General features: G+C 41.0%; 1 protein-coding gene across 7 annotated transcripts in view; it reads left to right on the top strand.

Moving 5' to 3' along the window:
- CPVL (carboxypeptidase vitellogenic like) overlaps positions 1-17,042 on the top strand; it is a 94,403-nt gene that overhangs the window by 37,207 nt on the left and 40,154 nt on the right. For all 7 annotated transcript variants that reach the window (XM_039528024.1, XM_039528025.1, XM_039528026.1 and 4 more), the window contains 4 exons: positions 9,439-9,561; positions 9,861-9,992; positions 13,856-13,951; positions 15,548-15,721. In XM_039528024.1, coding sequence (XP_039383958.1) covers positions 9,439-9,561; positions 9,861-9,992; positions 13,856-13,951; positions 15,548-15,721 — 525 coding nt within the window. The remainder of the gene's footprint in view (positions 1-9,438; positions 9,562-9,860; positions 9,993-13,855; positions 13,952-15,547; positions 15,722-17,042) is intronic.

Genomic DNA, 17,042 nt, shown 5'->3' with positions numbered 1-17,042 from the left:
CCAGGCAGCTTCTGAGCCCTGGGGTTGGACTTTTATACTTTCTGTCCTGCGCTTTGACCTCTGGGGGGCGGGCGCAGGCTCCAGTGGCTCCGCCCACTTTGGCATCCGGAGGGGCTCGTCCCTCTGTGGGGCGGCTGGGAGCCAGGCTGCCTCACTACAGGAGCAGAGAGGTGGTCTTGAATGTCTGATATCCTAAAGAATGCATGTGCATGGTTCTTCATAATGTCTGTGGCTGAAGGCAGGTAAAATCTCTTGGCTTGGTTGTAGATATTTTGTGCAAGGACCATATGTAGTCTTTCAGATGATTGAGATTCCAAGTGCAGCCTCATCATCTTCTGTCCAAGCTGCTTATGCTTCTGGCAATCACAATTAAACCCCAGAGGCCTATTGGCACAAGACATTTCCAAAATACAGAAAGAAGTGGAGGGTAGATCCCCCGTCTTGCAGGTAACCATCCGTGAACCAACTGGTACTCTGGCTGGGAAGGGAGATCAGATATGCCTCTGTATCTGGTGACCTTTTCTGAGCTTGTAACTCCTATTATTTTTCTATTGCTCTTTCTTCTGGTACAGACACTGTTGGGCATTGCAGATGTCATATTTAAATAAAATCACTAGTACTAATGATGATGTACCAAGATAGTGTTGTGGTATCATGGTTGGAGATCATCTGCTAGGTATTTTCATTTTCTTTGCTTGGACAGAACCAACACCCCATGCCATTTCAGCACCTCCCTGGTAAGTTAGGTCTGCATGGGGAAATTCTGTAGGCTGAGTCTCCTGCTCCTCTCCCTTCCCTGACTAAGGAGGCTCTGTGTGGGCTATATTTGATTGTAGTTTTACATTGTGTTCAAATATGGCTCTAGGTATCTGAACTTGGGTGGCTAAAGATAAAAATGTTGACCCTGGTCCCTAACAGTGGCTATTTCCTTCAGCAAGAAATCTGGTTACACACTTAATGGCTCTTGACTGGCTTTTGTGAAATGAGTAAGTGGCTGAAGTCCAGTTCCTGTTAGTCTGACATTGCAAAATGAACTACCGTATTTTGCATTCCTGTTGACCACCTGGATCCATATTCCAAAAGCTGAGTGTACATCTAATACAAGCAATTGTCTATTACCTTTGAGGTTCCAAGGTGAAGAATGAGAGATTCAGTACCACCGCTGCCTGTATTATATATGTGGACTGTCTTCAATGCTGTTACTCTGGCACCTTTATCAACAAGCACTCAGTGAACTTTAATACTGTACTGTTCCTCAGTTCCTTTTGATTGGCCTTGGCTTTGATTCTCTTTAATCATAAAGCTTGAGGCATCGTGTAAGGAGAATAGTGTTTCAAACTATTTACAGACTCTGAATCCTTTCTGAAAGCTGTTTAAGTCTTTATTCAGCCACTTAAGGACTTGACTTTTAAATTAAATAGAATCAGAAAGCTGTCTCTACACATGAGCCTATGACAGATTGCTGTGTTGTATTATATTTGGTTGTGCTTGCCAAGTTTTGTTAACTATTGCTAGGATCTGATTTTAAAATTCTGTACTGAAGTCCACTTTAAATTCAAAAGGACAAAATTCTGTTTTTCTTGTCTCTGTGCATTAGATATGAAATAGGTAAAACCAAAGTGGCAAAGTGTGTGGTGGGACATAAAAAGATCAACCTTCTCTGGGTCAGATTTTCAAAATGAGATAGTCTGAGATATCAAATTCTTGTATGAGCAGGTTTTCATGCTTACATTTTTGCACATGCAAATTGAGTATCTGGATGCCTAAAACTTCACGGAAGTGCAACTTACATGAATACTTCAATTTTTGCTCATTTAATTTTGAAGTTATAGCCCTTTTGAAAATGGTACTAAATGAATGGTGGAGTTACTGGACTACTTTATAGTCATTGGCATTATAGAAAAAAGCTAAGTGCTTATCTCTGGAGACACCAATTTTGCTTGGAACAGTCATGCCTTAGGATAAGTTAGTTGTTGGTTGCTGTAATATTTTTTGGCATTTAAGGGAAACTTGCAATTTTATTTTTAAAATATAATACGTGAATCTACTTGTAAAAAATTGCCAATAACTTCTAAAATTCCCATATTCTCATAGACTCATAGACTTTAAAGTCAGAAGGGACCATCGTGATCATATAGTTTGACCTCCTGTGCATTGCAGGCCGCAGAATCTTTACAGTTTATTTTCACTAAAAGTGCTGGCGTTGCCCTTTTTACAGTAACTTCATAAGAGAAAATAAACATATCACGCTTCAATTAGTCTTGCTTTAAAAAAAAGTAAAAGAAAGGCCTGGGCTTAAGAGGTATAGGAATAATGGGATAAAAGTTAAAAAGGGTCATGGGAAGCTATTTTCATTAGTGGGGGAAAAGGAATACAGAAAACCAAACTTAGTCTTGTGCTATAACCGTGTTTCTCAAACTGGGGTCGCCACTTGTGTAGGGAAAGCCCCTGGCAGACTGAGCCGGTTTGTTTACCTGCCCCGTCTCCAGGTGCGGCCGATCACGGCTCCCACTGGCCGCGGTTCGCTGCTCTGGGCCAATGGAAGCTGTTGGAAGCAGCGCGGGCCGAGGGACATACTGGCTCCCGCTTCTAGCAGCTCCCATTGGCCTGCAGCGGCAAACCGCGGCCCGTGGGAGCCGCAATCGGCCAGACCTGCAGATGGGACAGGTAAACAAACCGGCCCGGCCTGCCAGGGGCTTTCCCTGCACAAGCGGTGCCCCAGTTTGAGAAACACTGTGCTATAACAAATCAACCTTCAAATGAACCACAATCAGATGGGTCTCTCCTGGTTCCTTTTCTTGTCTGTTTAGGCATGCACAGAGCAGAGAGTGCTTTTAGGGCTTTTGCAAGCCATGTGCTTCTGAACATGCAGTCATTCACACACGCACCACATTGAAAAGGGGATATTTCAAACAAATCTGTTGGCAACATAAGTTTAGAGAAATTCTCTATGGGGAAAACACTTAAACAATATTTTCTTGTTTGTTTAGATTGAATGCTCTTCAGGGGAGGGACTGTATGTAAATGGGGTAGTGGTCTTGATCTCAGTTGTGCCCTGTAAATGCTGCTGTAATTCAGTAGTAAATAATATGTGGGGGCCTAAACCAGACAGTACATTGGCTTGTTTGTTTGTTTTTTACTCTTCTCTGAACTGTATTTTTTTCCAAAGGTTCTCTTTGGGGGCACAAATCTGTTGGCAGGCTATATGGTCTATAGCAGTGGTTATCAACCAGGGGCCCAGGGCCCCCTGGGGGGCCATGAGCAGGTTTCACGGGGGGCCCCAAGCAGGGCCAGCGTTAGACTCGCCGGGGCCCAGGGCAGAAAGCCAAAGCCCCAACGCGTGGGGCTGAAACCCCTGAAGCTGCAGTCGAAGCCTGACCAATGGGGCTCCAGGCAATTGCCCAGCTTGCTACCCTCTAACACTGGCCCTGGGTTTTATATATAGAAAAACAGTTGTTGTAGCATGGGAGGGGGGGTGTCTCAGAAAGAAAAAAAGTTGAGAACCCTTGGTATATAGACAGGGCTGGCTCTAGGGTTTTTGCCGCCCCAAGCAGGTAGGAAAAAAAAGAAAAAAAGCCGCAGTCGTGATCTGCAGCTTTACTGCCACCGCTTTAGTCTTCGTCGACAATTCGGCGGCAGGTCCTTCACTCCAAGAGGGAGTGAGGGACCCGCCACCGAAGACCTGGATGTGCCGCCCCTCACTGTTGGCCGCCCCAAGCAGCTGCTTGCTGGGCTGGTGCCTGGAGCCGGCCCTGTATATAGATCAGGGGTAGGAAACCTATGGCACGGGTGCCGAAGGCGGCACATGAGCTGATTTTCAGTGGCACTCACACTGCCTGGGTCCTGGCCACAAGTCCGGGGGGCTCTGCATTTTAATTTAATTTTAAATGAAGCTTCTTAAATATTTTAAAATCCTTATTTACTTTACATACAACAATAGTTTAGTTATATATTATAGACTTATAGAAAGAGACCTTCTAAAACATTAAAATGTATTACTGGCATGCAAAACCTTAAATTAGAGTGAATAAATGAAGACTCGGCACACCACTTCTGAAAGGTTGCCGACCCCTGATATAGATTATAGCTCTGGGAGCCATTCACTATTCAGCCAGCAGGAGGAGCACAGTCCATCTGGCTTTTCAATAAACAAGCACAATGTATTTTAATGGTCCTTCTAGAAGAAGCAATGTGGTAGCTATTATGTCTGCTTCATTTAACTTTTAATTGAAGAATTTGAGTGACATTTCATGCCAAATAGTCTGGGCCCAAACTTTGTTGACAATGTGGCTTTTCAGATTATAAAGCTGTAAAGTTATACATTTCTCTGTCTAACATTTCTCTATTTTTAATTACATCTCTCTCTCCTGGCTCTCCCCCACCCCACCATTTTCCTCACTGTCTGTTTGGTCTTAAAGGTCTGAGGTGAAATCCTGGCTTGTCTGAAGTCAATGGCGAAACTCCCATTTAGTTGAATAGAGCCAAGATTTCACCCTTGGCCTACACATAAATTTGAACCTCTTTGACTACAAGTATTATATTTAAGCCAATTTAGTTAAGCTTGCCCTTGTTACGGGGGCAAGCTAAAGTGATCTAACCAGATTTAAGCAGATTGGTGTCCATGCAAGGATTTGCATTGGTGTAATTCAAGTTATGGCCCACGGGCTGTCTTTTTTTAAAGAATTCCATTATGTAGGTAGGTAATATTTAGGGACAGCTCTTTTGTCTAGTAAAATACAAATAGACAGCATGGTAACTAACTATATATCTAAGAACTGTGGCAGAGTAAATCCTCTAGCAATAGTAACTGCTAATTCATGTGCAATTCTGCTCAGAGGACATAGTTTTCATTATAGTTTTGTTCTCTGCAACTACTTTGTCTCTGAAGGGGCAGATTCCAGCTTGACTTCTTAGCTGGGAAAGCCATTTCTTTGCTAATAACAATTGGCAGGGGCATAATAAATCTGCAGAAGTTTATGTTAAAAAAAAAATTACAGGATAGTGTGGGTGAGACCGTGCCTGACACTATCCTCAGGAAGGCTAGTATTATTATCCTTTGCGCTTCGGGATGGTCTGTTTTCCAGTTTTCATAGGAATAGGTGAATACATACAGCCTAAGACACCGAGGACACTTAAACAAGTGTTTTTCATGAAGTAAAACATGAAGTCTGCTCTCTGTGGAAAAATGAAGATACTGTCAGTCCACTTGCCTACCCCATTACTTACCATGTGCTGTCAGTTTCATTGGGTTAGCATAAATTAGATTTCAGTCTTGCTGGATCAGGGACCTTGTCTCATTTGCCTGCAGAGCATTGTACACCCTTCTGGCACTATACAAATATGTTACCACTGTAACTTATAGTGGTATGAAATAGGTAGATTATAAAATATGGACTGAAATTGCGCTATAGGAACTTGTAGAGTTAGGTTTATATGAATAAGTAAACTTCCGACTAATACATTCCTAGATTTGAGAGACATTCTGTCTCTTCCTTCCTCTGAAGGTAGGATAGAATTTAAATTTTTGCTTGTTCTTCATGAGCTCTTCTGTTCTTCTCCTTCCCTAGCTTTCTGACATTAAATATACCCGTACAATCTTGCTATAGTTGAAAAGCTTCTTCCAAAAGAAGGCCATAAAGCATGCCTTAACGGTGGCCAGATTCCAGTTTAGCCTTGCCTCTAAATGCTTGTTCCACAACCAAACTCCTTCAACAGAGAAAGTATCTTCTTAGTCCATTGCTTTGTCTGTTGTGTTGTCACGGAGGAGCCTTGCCAGGTCATGGTTGAAGATAGAATAGCTGATGTACAATACTTGGTGATGGGCTTTGGTGATCAGGCTTTGAGAGACAGAATAGATTGAAGCCAGTGGGTGATATTTTTGCCTGAAGGGGAAGGCTACTGCTTTTGCATTGCTTCCAGTGTCAGCCCCAATTTGTGATCAGATTCTTGTCTGAGAGGAAGGGATGAGGTTATTAGCAAGCTGAAGGCAAAAGGCTTTCTTTTTTGCAGCTGATGATGCTAATTATTGTTTAAACCTAGAGATGAGTCTAACATGATTTAGAGTCCTCACACTATTCTGAACATCTATATGCTTTTGATGGAAGGTCTGGGAGAGGGCAGGGGAAAGAGTAGTTAGAGTACCAGGAATTATTATTAGACATGTATACCTTTCCTAAAGGTATTGTCACTGAGTCCCTACTTGGAATCAGAGTTTATGATCGAGACAGATTTCGCAGTTGCTCTATGATTGGTGTCTATTTTAATCTAATTATGATTGAGCCTATTGGCAGTGCATCCCTGTCAGATGAATCCAGGGGTCAGATTGGGAGGAAAAGAACTGTGGAATTCTTCCATGCTCCACCTACAAGACAAGCCATTTGTGACTCTCCAAAATGAGATGCCCCTCACAGTAGATTGTGCAGAGTTTCAAAGTATGATTGTGCATGCTATGAACTCTACTGGGCTAGCAGCTTGACTCTTCCTTGATGGGGCTTGAGTATGACCAATGGTTCTGCTGGAATCCTTGTCCTTGGTTTCTTCTTGAAAGAGAAAGTAGGTCTCCCAAACACGGCCTGCTTGTGGCACCAAATGAGACGTCACTCTCAAGCCTGGTCTACACTACGCGTTTAAACCGGTTTTAGGAGCATTAAACCGATTTAACGCCACACCCGTCCACACTAAGAGGCCCTTTATATCGGAATAAAGGGCTCTTTAAACCGGTTTCTGTACTCCTCCCTAACGAGAGGAGTAGGGCTAATATCAGTATTACCATATCGGATTAGGGTTAGTGTGGCCGCAGATCGACGGTATTGGCCTCCAGGCGGTATCCCACAGTGCACCACTGACCGCTCTGGACAGCAATCTGAACTCGGATGCAGTGGCCAGGTAGACAGGAAAAGCCCCGCGAACTTTTGAATATTTCCTGTTTGCCCAGCGTGGAGCTCCGATCAGCAAGTGTGGCGATGCAGTTAAAAATCAAAATAAAGAAAGCTCCCGCATGGACCATGCGGACGTGATCGCTGTAAGGGCAGGCAAATCTGTTCTATCAGCGCTCCGTTACAGAAGATGAATTAAAAAACATTTAAAAAAAAATCTCCAGACAGACGCCATAGCAGGGACTCAGCGCACTGCTGCGTGACAAGCGTAACGGAAAGCCAAGGAATCAAATGGACGCTCATGGACTGGAGGACTCAAGCTATCCCACAGTTCCTGCAGTCTCTCTGAAAAGCATTTGCATTCTTGGCAGTGTCCGCGGTGGGTCAGGGCATAGCTCGGCAATTTACGCACCTCCCCACCCACCCCCAGAAGTGAAAGGGAAAACAATCCTCTCTTGACTCTTTTACGTCACCCTATCTTTACTGAATGCTGCAGATAGACGCGATGTTGCAGCACTGAACACCAACATCCTTGCTCCCCCCCCCGCCATGGGTGGCTGATGGTGCAAAACGACTGGTACCCGTCCTCATCATCAGCCTATTGGCACATGGGGCAGTGCAAAAGGGCTGGTAACCATGCTGACTAGCATCCGTCAGGTCGATCAAGGGCGCCTGGCCCTAATTTTTCCTGGTAGATGGTGCAGTATGGCTGATAACCATCGTCATCATAGCAACAGGGGGCTGAGCTCTGTCAGCCCCCACCCTTCATGTGTAAAAAAAAGATTCAATTGCCCCTGGACTAGCAGAGGGATGCTGGGCTCCTTACTGTCCTGTCTGGACTATCATAGCAGCTGGAGGCTGCCTTCCACTCATTTCTCACTAACAAGTCAGTGTGTCTTATTCCTGCATTCTTTATTACTTCATCACACAAGTGGGGGGACAATGCTACAGTAGCCCAGGAAGGCTGGGGGAAGAACGGAATCAACAGGTGGGGTTGTTGCAGGAGCACCCCCTGTGAATAGCATACAGCTCATAATTTCAGCAGGATCTGACACAGAGCAGCTGTGCTCTCTGATACAGTGGTTCTCTAGTACACTTGCCCATATTCTAGGCAGGACTGATTCTATTTTTAGATACCAAAAAGGAGGGATTGACTCTGGGAGTCATTCCCAATTTTGGCTTTTGCGCCCCTGGCTAAGAGCAGCCAGGGGCACTTATGACAGCAGCAAATGGTGCAAAACGACTGGTAGCCATGATCATCTTTTTACCAATTTATGGATTGGTAGATGGTGCAGTATGGCTGGTAACCATCTCTGCTGTCATGCAAAAGCAAAAGCATGCTGCTGTGTAGCGCTGCTGAATCGCCTCTGTCAGCAGCATCTAGTACACATACGGTGACAGTCACAAAAGGCAAAACAGGCTCCATGATTGCCATGCTATGGCATCTGCCAGGGCAATCCAGGGAAAAAAGGCGCGAAATGCTTGTCTGCCGTTGCTTTCCCAGAGGAAGGAGTGACTGACGACATTTACCCAGAACCACCCGTGGCAATGATTTTTGCCCCATCAGGCACTGGGATCTCAACCCGGAAATTCCAAGAGGCGGGGGAGGCTGCGGGAACTATGGGATAGCTACCGAATAGCTGCCCACAGTGCAACGCTCCAGAAGTCTATGCTAGCCTCGGACCGTGGACGCACACCACCGATTTAATGTGTTTAGTGTGGCCGCGCGCACTCGATTTTATACAATCTGTTTTACAAAACCGGTTTATGCAAATTCGGAATAGTCCCGTAGTGTAGACGTACCCTCAGTAAATAGTGTAAATCTGTGACCTTGTCTACACTACGCTGGTAAAGTTATACCAGGAAAATCCTGTGGTGTAGTTGTAATTATATTGATATGAAAATGCTTACACCAGTATAGCTTATGCCATTTCATTGAACTGGCACATGTACTGTGATACACCAGTATAACTACCTCTACCCTAAAGCTTTTACTGGCAGAGCTATGTTGGTTTTAAAAAAAAAAAAAAATCACATCCCTGATTGATATAGCTGTGCCTATACAATTTAAGTGTATATCAAGCCTTAAAACTTTAAACATCAGTATTAACAATCTTAAATGGCCCTCTGAGTTAACGTCTATATTAGCATGTTACCTACCACCTTGTACCAGCCCAGTCCAACCCAAGGATAAACCTGACCAGTGTCAGGTATGAGATCATTAGCCAAACTATTTTAGGGTGGGATTTCTATGGGATTTGGATGTGCATTTTCCATTATAAATAAATGGACAGGTGATTCCAACCCCTTAGGTGTCTGACTATTTCAACCTTAATGTCTTCAATCACTTTTGATAATGAATTTATTTAAACTGTGTGTTCATCAGGAATAAATTAGCTGCATATCAGTGAGGGGTAGAAAATAAAAAATGGAAACCTGCAGTAACTCTATGAAAGCAAAATAAAATATTGTTAGTTTGTCTAATGTAGAAATACTCAAGGTGCAATGCACAATAAAGTAATATTATTTCAAACTGAATCACCTACCATTCCATTCTCTCCAGTCTTATGCAGGGAAGTATGTGCCTGCTATTGGCTACTACATCCATACCCATAGTTCCAAAGCCAAAGTTAAGATCAACTTCAAAGGAGTTGCTATTGGTGATGGTTTCTGTGACCCTGAAATGGTAAACTTTACATATTTTTTCTATTCTTTTTGTACTTAATTAAATGGAGTACTTTTCTCATATTACAGTCCTGTCTAGATAAAAGGTAGTTGTTTCCCAAGTGACTTCCTAATGGCTTTAAACCTTTAATATTTGCCAAATGTTTCCAAACATCAAGTTACTAGATCACTTTTAAAAAAAAAAAAATTTTACTCAGTTGAATTCAGTGACTGATTTAGAATTTTAAAAAGGCAATCTTGGAAAAGTAAAACATGCTTTCCTAACCTATCAGCTTCCTTTCTTGTGTGCTTGTCTGGTAGATGCTGGGTGGCTATGCACAATTCCTGTACCAAATTGGCTTGGTGGATGAGAAGCAGAGGGAGTATGTCCAGCAGCAGACTGACCTGGGAGTAATTTATATCCAGCAGAAGAAGTGGATGAAAGCCTTTGAAGTACGTATCAGAGGCCCCCAGGTTGGCCTTTAGCAATTAAAACCATCTGAACTGAGTAAGGGGTCAGAAAGAAGCATAATGAAGATCAGAAGTTTGATGCTGGAGAAGGTGCCCATTATAACATGGCAGAGTGGGGGAGAGGGAGGAGGGAATGAAAGGAAAGAAAAGGGCTGTCCATAGAATTTGTTTTGGCCTCATTTAAAACAGAGGGGCTTTAGAATATGTTTATACAGTCCTGTCTTTCATTAACTGTTTTTGTTTCTTTAACTAAATGCTTGTATGCCCTGAAGGTTTAACTTACCCATGGAACTTAGAAGAAATGCTGTCTAGAGAGCTGCTGCATATATTTGAACATGCTGTTAAACCTTTTAAATTCAAAACTAGTGGCTGCATTTAATAGATGCAGTTAATTGGTGTCTGCAAGGAATATTGCTTAGTGGCTCATGGATTCCCATGTTGCAAAACGTGGTGGTATCCAAGATTACGGCACTCAGACATTTTCTCTACACGAAGTAACTCATTGGAAGTGCATTATAGTAACTCTTCTGAGTTTATAATCTCTATTGTGTTTTTTAAATAGGTAACTTTTCTTTTTTATAATTTAAGCATTATAATGGGAGAATATGCATCATATTTATGATGTAGATATTTTCTGGTTAGACACTTTTAATATACAGATAACACTTCTCACAATGTTTGCAAAATTAAAATAAGAAAATGGTTACATTTTTAGGGAAAAGATCTCCCCAGAGGTTGGGTAAGTAGGTTGGCAGTGGATTATTCCTGGGATACTCAGACACTACAATACCGAGGGCCACATAAGTACCTAAGATTGATAGTTAAGCACTATGATCAATATTTAGGCATGTAAATAGAAGTGGCCTGACACTTGAAGATGAACACCCGCAGCTCCCTTGATTTCAGTGGGAGGGATTGTTAAGCACTTCTGAAAGTAAACAACCCTTCTATTTTGGTGGCTAAATATGGATTTAGGAGCCTAGATTAGGTACCCAGCTGTGGAAGTCTTGCACTACGTAGTTACTAGAGTTTCCAATTTCAAACTTGTGACTAGTGGAAATTTGCCATATCACCATTCAGAATCAGCTAGCTTTGCTCGGTATACCTGGCCCATGAACGAAGAACACCGTGTGGGGAAACTGGCACAATGTCTACTAACAGTGTCCATCATGCCAGAAAATGTGCCAAATATAAAAGTGTGAACCTTTTTCTCAACCCCACAAAAATAAAATGCTTGAATCATAATATTTATAAGGTCCTTTATCTTAGCCTAGAGGATAAGGTTTCTTCAACACATCAGAGGCCGATTGTTTACTCTTCAAACCCAACAAGTAAGCTACTCAAACAGTTCTAATCTGAAGCCCTGGCCCCACTGACTTCTGGATTTCTAGGGATGATGTCAATAGGGCCAGGATAAGACCTGGTCCTATGAGGTTCTCCATACCATCCATTTCCATTGTGGGATAAAGGGGCATGTGAATTTTGTATTCATGCCATAATACAGATAAACTAAATATGTTGAATAACAGGGTGTCACATAAGCATGTGTATTTGTCATAGGGAAAATAAACTTTGAAGATAGCTTTTGTAACCTTGCAGTACAAAGTTATTAGGCCATGAAGCTGATTTACACCAGCTGGGTATCTGGCCCATTAATTTTCGTCTCAGTGAAAATGAAGAAACATGTCAACTCCCAAAATGAAAGAAGAGATTTAACCAATCCACTTCACTATGTTTGAAACATTTCTGCATATTCCACTTGCATATTGTATCTATACAAGGAATACAAGTTACTACAACCGTTATTACAATCACTTTAAGAGTACCAGTACCTGTTTGTTCAGGGCAGATGTTTGTTATAAACACATCTCATGAATATATCTTTGAGCCTGTTGCTGCTGGCTGCCATCTTAAGTGACCTTATTTGTGACACTAGTAATTTGGGAGAAATGTGAGATGTTGTAAACTGGTTTTGAGCCTGTCTTTGATTGTTGAAACAAGCTTTAACTTTGATCTTTTAAAAATGAGTTAGCGTGAAGGACTGGATGTGGGAGCAAAAGTGAAGGACTGAACATTTTGTAATAGATGTAATGATAAATGTGTTTACAGTATATCACTAGAATAAATTATACTTCCACCCAACTTGAATTTCTGAGAAGGAAAAATACAAAAGTTAAATGACAAAGTGGCACATTTCAAAGAAATGCATTTCTTAAGGATAACTTTCAGTTGGTATAGATTTCAAACCTGATTTTTTTAAAAAAAACCTTCCAAAGTCAAGAATAATTTTGCTTCTGTAGTGTATCCTTCATGCAAACAGTAATTCAGCACTTATGATTAACTCTTGTTTGATAAAATATTAAAATTAATTTTAATTCAAAGCTTATGATAGTTAGTCAATATGACATGACAATTATTTTTATAACACAGCAGAAGGATGCCAACATGATTTATAAAATAATAGTTCAAATTCTTTTCTGTTGGAGTGGAGCAGGAGTTCTTGTTCTGCACATGTGAATCTTGTAGCATTTTAATTAACTCTTCAGTATATTCTTCTAAGACAGAAAATAGCTTTACTTTGCATAAGAATGCATGTTGAAGTGGCTAAACCTTTTTATTAAAAGGTTCAAGCTAAGTATTTAAGGTCTTTCTGTGGATTTTTAATGGGAGTTAGAACAAGCCTCAAGAATAATCTGATAAGGATCTGGATTGCAAAATTCCCAGGGTTCTAATTTCTTTTTTATAGCTAATGGGACTAAAATGGTTTTTAGGCAAAAGATCTTATTTTATTCAACGTTCTTGTCATATCTTTTTAATTGTTGATAATATCACAGAGTTAATAATAAAGCTCATTAAGCTTCAAAACCTAAAGACCCTTTCCAATCAACCCACCGTCCCACCCACCCACCATTGAGTGACTAGATGGACAACAGACTCAAATTGTTGAATCAAGGTAAGGGGCATATTCCAAATCAGAAGGCCTCTCTGAGAACGCTCTGATCGTGGGCACATAAATCAGGGGCAGTTGGTCTGAAGACTCCAGCCGCCTAAAGTGGTAAAGCTATAGAGAGCTTAATATTTCAAAGAAACACCTTGAATTGTACCCAGAAACCAACTGGAAGCCAGTGCCGTCTGTGGAGGATAAATGTATGACACACTAAATGAGAAGGTAGAATGCATCTGTCCCAGCATGAGATTTGAGCGGTTTTCAGATGTAACCCATATTCCAATCTGAAATAATCAGATAGCAAAGTAAAATTGATGTTTAGAAGCCATAAATAAATGTACAGGTAATCATAAATAGAGACAGACAAGCCCATACACTGCATAACATAGAATATCAGGGTTGGAAGGGACCTCTGGAGGTCGTCTAGTCCAATCCCTGCTCAAAGCAGGACCAATCCCCAGACAGATCCCTAAATGGCCTCTTCAAGGATTATAACCCTGGGTTTAGCAGGCCAATGCTCAAACCACTGAGCTACCCCTTTCCCACCATAGCAGTATATTCTTATCCATTTGATGATGAAAAACCTTTGGACTTCCCTTTGCAATATACATAGACAAAAGTGTAGACTGTAAAGATATTTAGATTATTTAGGGACAAATTTAGATTTATGAACCATGAAAGTATATTTCAGAAATTGACTGAAAAATATTCTGTTCTCTTATAATTGTGGCTTTAGCTTTGGAAACTTAAATAGCTTTCTAATATTAATACATGGAATTAAATTCATATTTAAACTTCATTAAGAACATGACATAAAGAGCAAGTTTAATTGAGAAGCAGTTTTGATTTTGTGTTTTGTACTTTAAATAAATATGTTTATCTTGGTGTCTCCCTCCAGATATTTGATACTCTATTGAATGGTGATGAAACAAGTTCTTCCTACACTCAGAATGTTACAGGATGTAGCAACTACATGAACTTTTTGCAGTGCCAGGTAAACTTACTATTGCAATAACCAGAAGTCCCAAAACAAAAGAAATTTACTGTCTAACATAAGCAAATGTCTTATTCTGTATGTCAGTGTTAGGAAATTGCCTGAATGTAGTAAAGGTGTGTTTAAATGTAATTTAGTGCCAGTCTACCCACATACCTAAGCACATGCTTAGCTCAAAGTATGAGTTGTCCCACTGACTTCAAAGAAAATATTCACATGCTTAAAGTTAAGCACTTAAATACTTTAACTGAGTAAGGCCTTGATCAGCTAAACACTTGGTCTGTAAGCCATCTTTTGTAGAATGCACTTTGCAATATTAGAGAGCTGCCATGTATTTCATAATTTCAAGCCTGATCATGTTTGGTAATAGAACATGATCTCTGATGGGAGTTGAATTCCTTTCCATATACAGCAGAAATAGAACAGTGTGGCATCTAAAATATCTGGTAATAAGTCAGTTTAGACCTCCCCCTCCGTTTTCTCTTTATGCTCAAGAAGGGGGGGGGGGACCTTCCCCTTTATTGTAGCTTATTTTAGAGTAGCAGTGGACTACCTGGCTAATGTCTTGAATAAACAAGAGTTGGCAGGGGTCAGGGGTTTTGATCTTGATGTATGTGGTCACACTGCTGAAAATTGCTAATCAGTTTCTCGGCATTTCTGATATTCAGACTTGATTCTGTACTTGAACTGATATACCTATGAAGATGATTAGTTTCAAGATTGTGGGAAGAAGCTGATGCTCTGAATGGAACTATCCAAGAAAGGAGAAAACTATCATTCTCTCTTGTGCATGCTGGTTTTGGTACAATGTGAGATGCTTGCATGCAAAAATATTTTATGGAAATGGCCAATTCAGGGTATAATGCATTCAGTCCCCCAAAAGCCTGGTAACTATTTTTTTTAAAGGCATGTGATTTCTGAACATTCCATGTAGCTTACTGTAGTAAAGCAAGTATCAGAGGGGATCAGCTCAGGATTAAACAAAGACTGAGATTGGCTAGCCAACTACAAAAGCAGTTTCTCCTCCCTTGGTGTTCACACCTCAACTGCTAGAAGAGGGCCTCATCCTCCCTGATTGAACTAACCTCATTATCTCTAGCCTGATTCTTGCTTGCATATTTATACCTGCCTCTGGATATTTCCACTACATGCCTCTGACGAAGTGGGTATTCACCCACAAAAGCTTATGCTCCAATACGTCTGTTAGTCTATAAGGTGCCACAGACCTCGTTGCTGTAGGTAAGCAGTGAGATATGATTGTGGCTCTGCTATTTCAGCCATAACAATTTCATAGCCTTGAAAAATCTCTTGCTTCTCTCCTGTGTTCTGTAAGAAAGTGAAATTTTCCTAGGCCTTTTGCAAGAGAGAGGGAAGTAAGGTGTTCCCTCGTCTGAAACGAATACAATCAACCATGTCAAATTATTTCAGTAGTTCAAAGTTAAAATTGAAATTGTGGCATCAGTAAACACTTTCCTCCTTTATGTGGCACTTTGCATGCTCGGATGCAGAGCTGCAGAGGTGTAAACTGAGTAATGTATGCATACAGTTTTGTTTGTTTAATGCAGTTTTCCCCATCCAAATTTTTCCTTGTAACAGGAGCCTGCTGACCAGGAATATTTTGGAGCATTTTTATCACTCTCAGAAGTGAGGAAAGCTATCCATGTGGGAAATCTTACCTTTCATGATGGGTCTACAGTTGAGAAGCATTTGCTTGAAGATGTGATGAAGACAGTAAAGCCATGGTTGGCTGTAATTATGGATAACTACAGGGTAAGAAAGTAATAGCTTCTAACTTCCTACTCTGGAGGTATATCTTCACTACAGAATTAACCCAGGCTCTTACCCCTAACCTGCTCTGGTGTGTACACACAAACCTCAGACCTGAGTTTGGTGCTTTCAGCCCAAGCTAACTGGTCCATCCTGGGGTCTGAGCTAAAGCTCAGATGCTATTATCACTTCAGAGTGTAACCCACCCACTTTTGCAGGCAGTTTATAGACTATCTAGTGCTGGTAGCCCATTGGAAGAATCAAAAATAGCTTGGTATCAGGAATGAATAGATGAAAGTTGTAGCAGTCAATTTTTGGTAAACAAAATTGTGTCTTGGTAGTTGCTCAACTATCTGAGCTCTGACATGGCTGAATTGTCATAAAGTGAGCAAATAGCAATACACTTAGAAATACAGTTGGGGGTTAACACATCATAATTTGTTGTGGGGCATATGTGAAGGAAAAAGAATGCCATGTGGTACTTGTAGTGATGGGAATGGGACCAGCTGGTCTTTAACAGAGCATAATAACGTAAAGATTAAGAGCTACATACCTGGTGTTTTCCCACTGGACTCTTGGAATTGTATCAAGAATTTTGTACCATTATTTGTAGCATCCACTCTATTCTTTGTCAAAAGAAAAACGATAATGGTTTAACTATGTGGCATTAATAACTAATAATCTGATTTGAAAAAAACATTAAAATCAAGCTTTTAATGCTCTGTCTAGCCTATTGAAAAGTCGAGGGCCCAGATCATCCATTATGGCTGAGGGGGATGGCCCAGTGTAGTTTGGGAGAGGTCAGAGTGAAAAGGTGGCCTTTATGTTCCTCAGTCCTGGGCGAGTCATGTACTGGGTTCAGTCCTCTGGCCTAATATATCAGATTTGAAGGCTGCTCTGAAGCTGCAATATGGCAGCCAGGGATCAGTGTTGCATAGGTGAGCTCTGGCCACATTTGCGATGTTGGGAGCAAAACAGTTTCATGGCATCCCAGGATCTGGGCCAGGATTCGTAAATGTAGCTGTGATGCCAAGGGATGTGAGCTCAGAAAAAAGTGCAGATTTCTTGTTATGAAATTACAGTAGTTATTTTACTCAACTCAGTCGTCTGAGGTAAGAAGCACTTGTTACAAAACTTGTGAGTTTATCTCAGTTTTTAAATCTCTCCTCTGAAAGTTTGTCATGTCTTATGTATTTTGCTCATCTGTGGCTCTGTTTTTTGCTATATATCTCTTAGGAACTTAACACAGTATTCAAGGTATACAATTGATTATATAATGATTTCAATACTTTCTATCTTATTCTTTATATAATATATACTTTAT

This window comes from Mauremys reevesii, linkage group 2, assembly GCF_016161935.1.
Source record: "Mauremys reevesii isolate NIE-2019 linkage group 2, ASM1616193v1, whole genome shotgun sequence".
Lineage (NCBI taxonomy): Eukaryota > Metazoa > Chordata > Testudines > Geoemydidae > Mauremys > Mauremys reevesii.
This window is presented reverse-complemented; position numbering and strand designations above follow the sequence as displayed.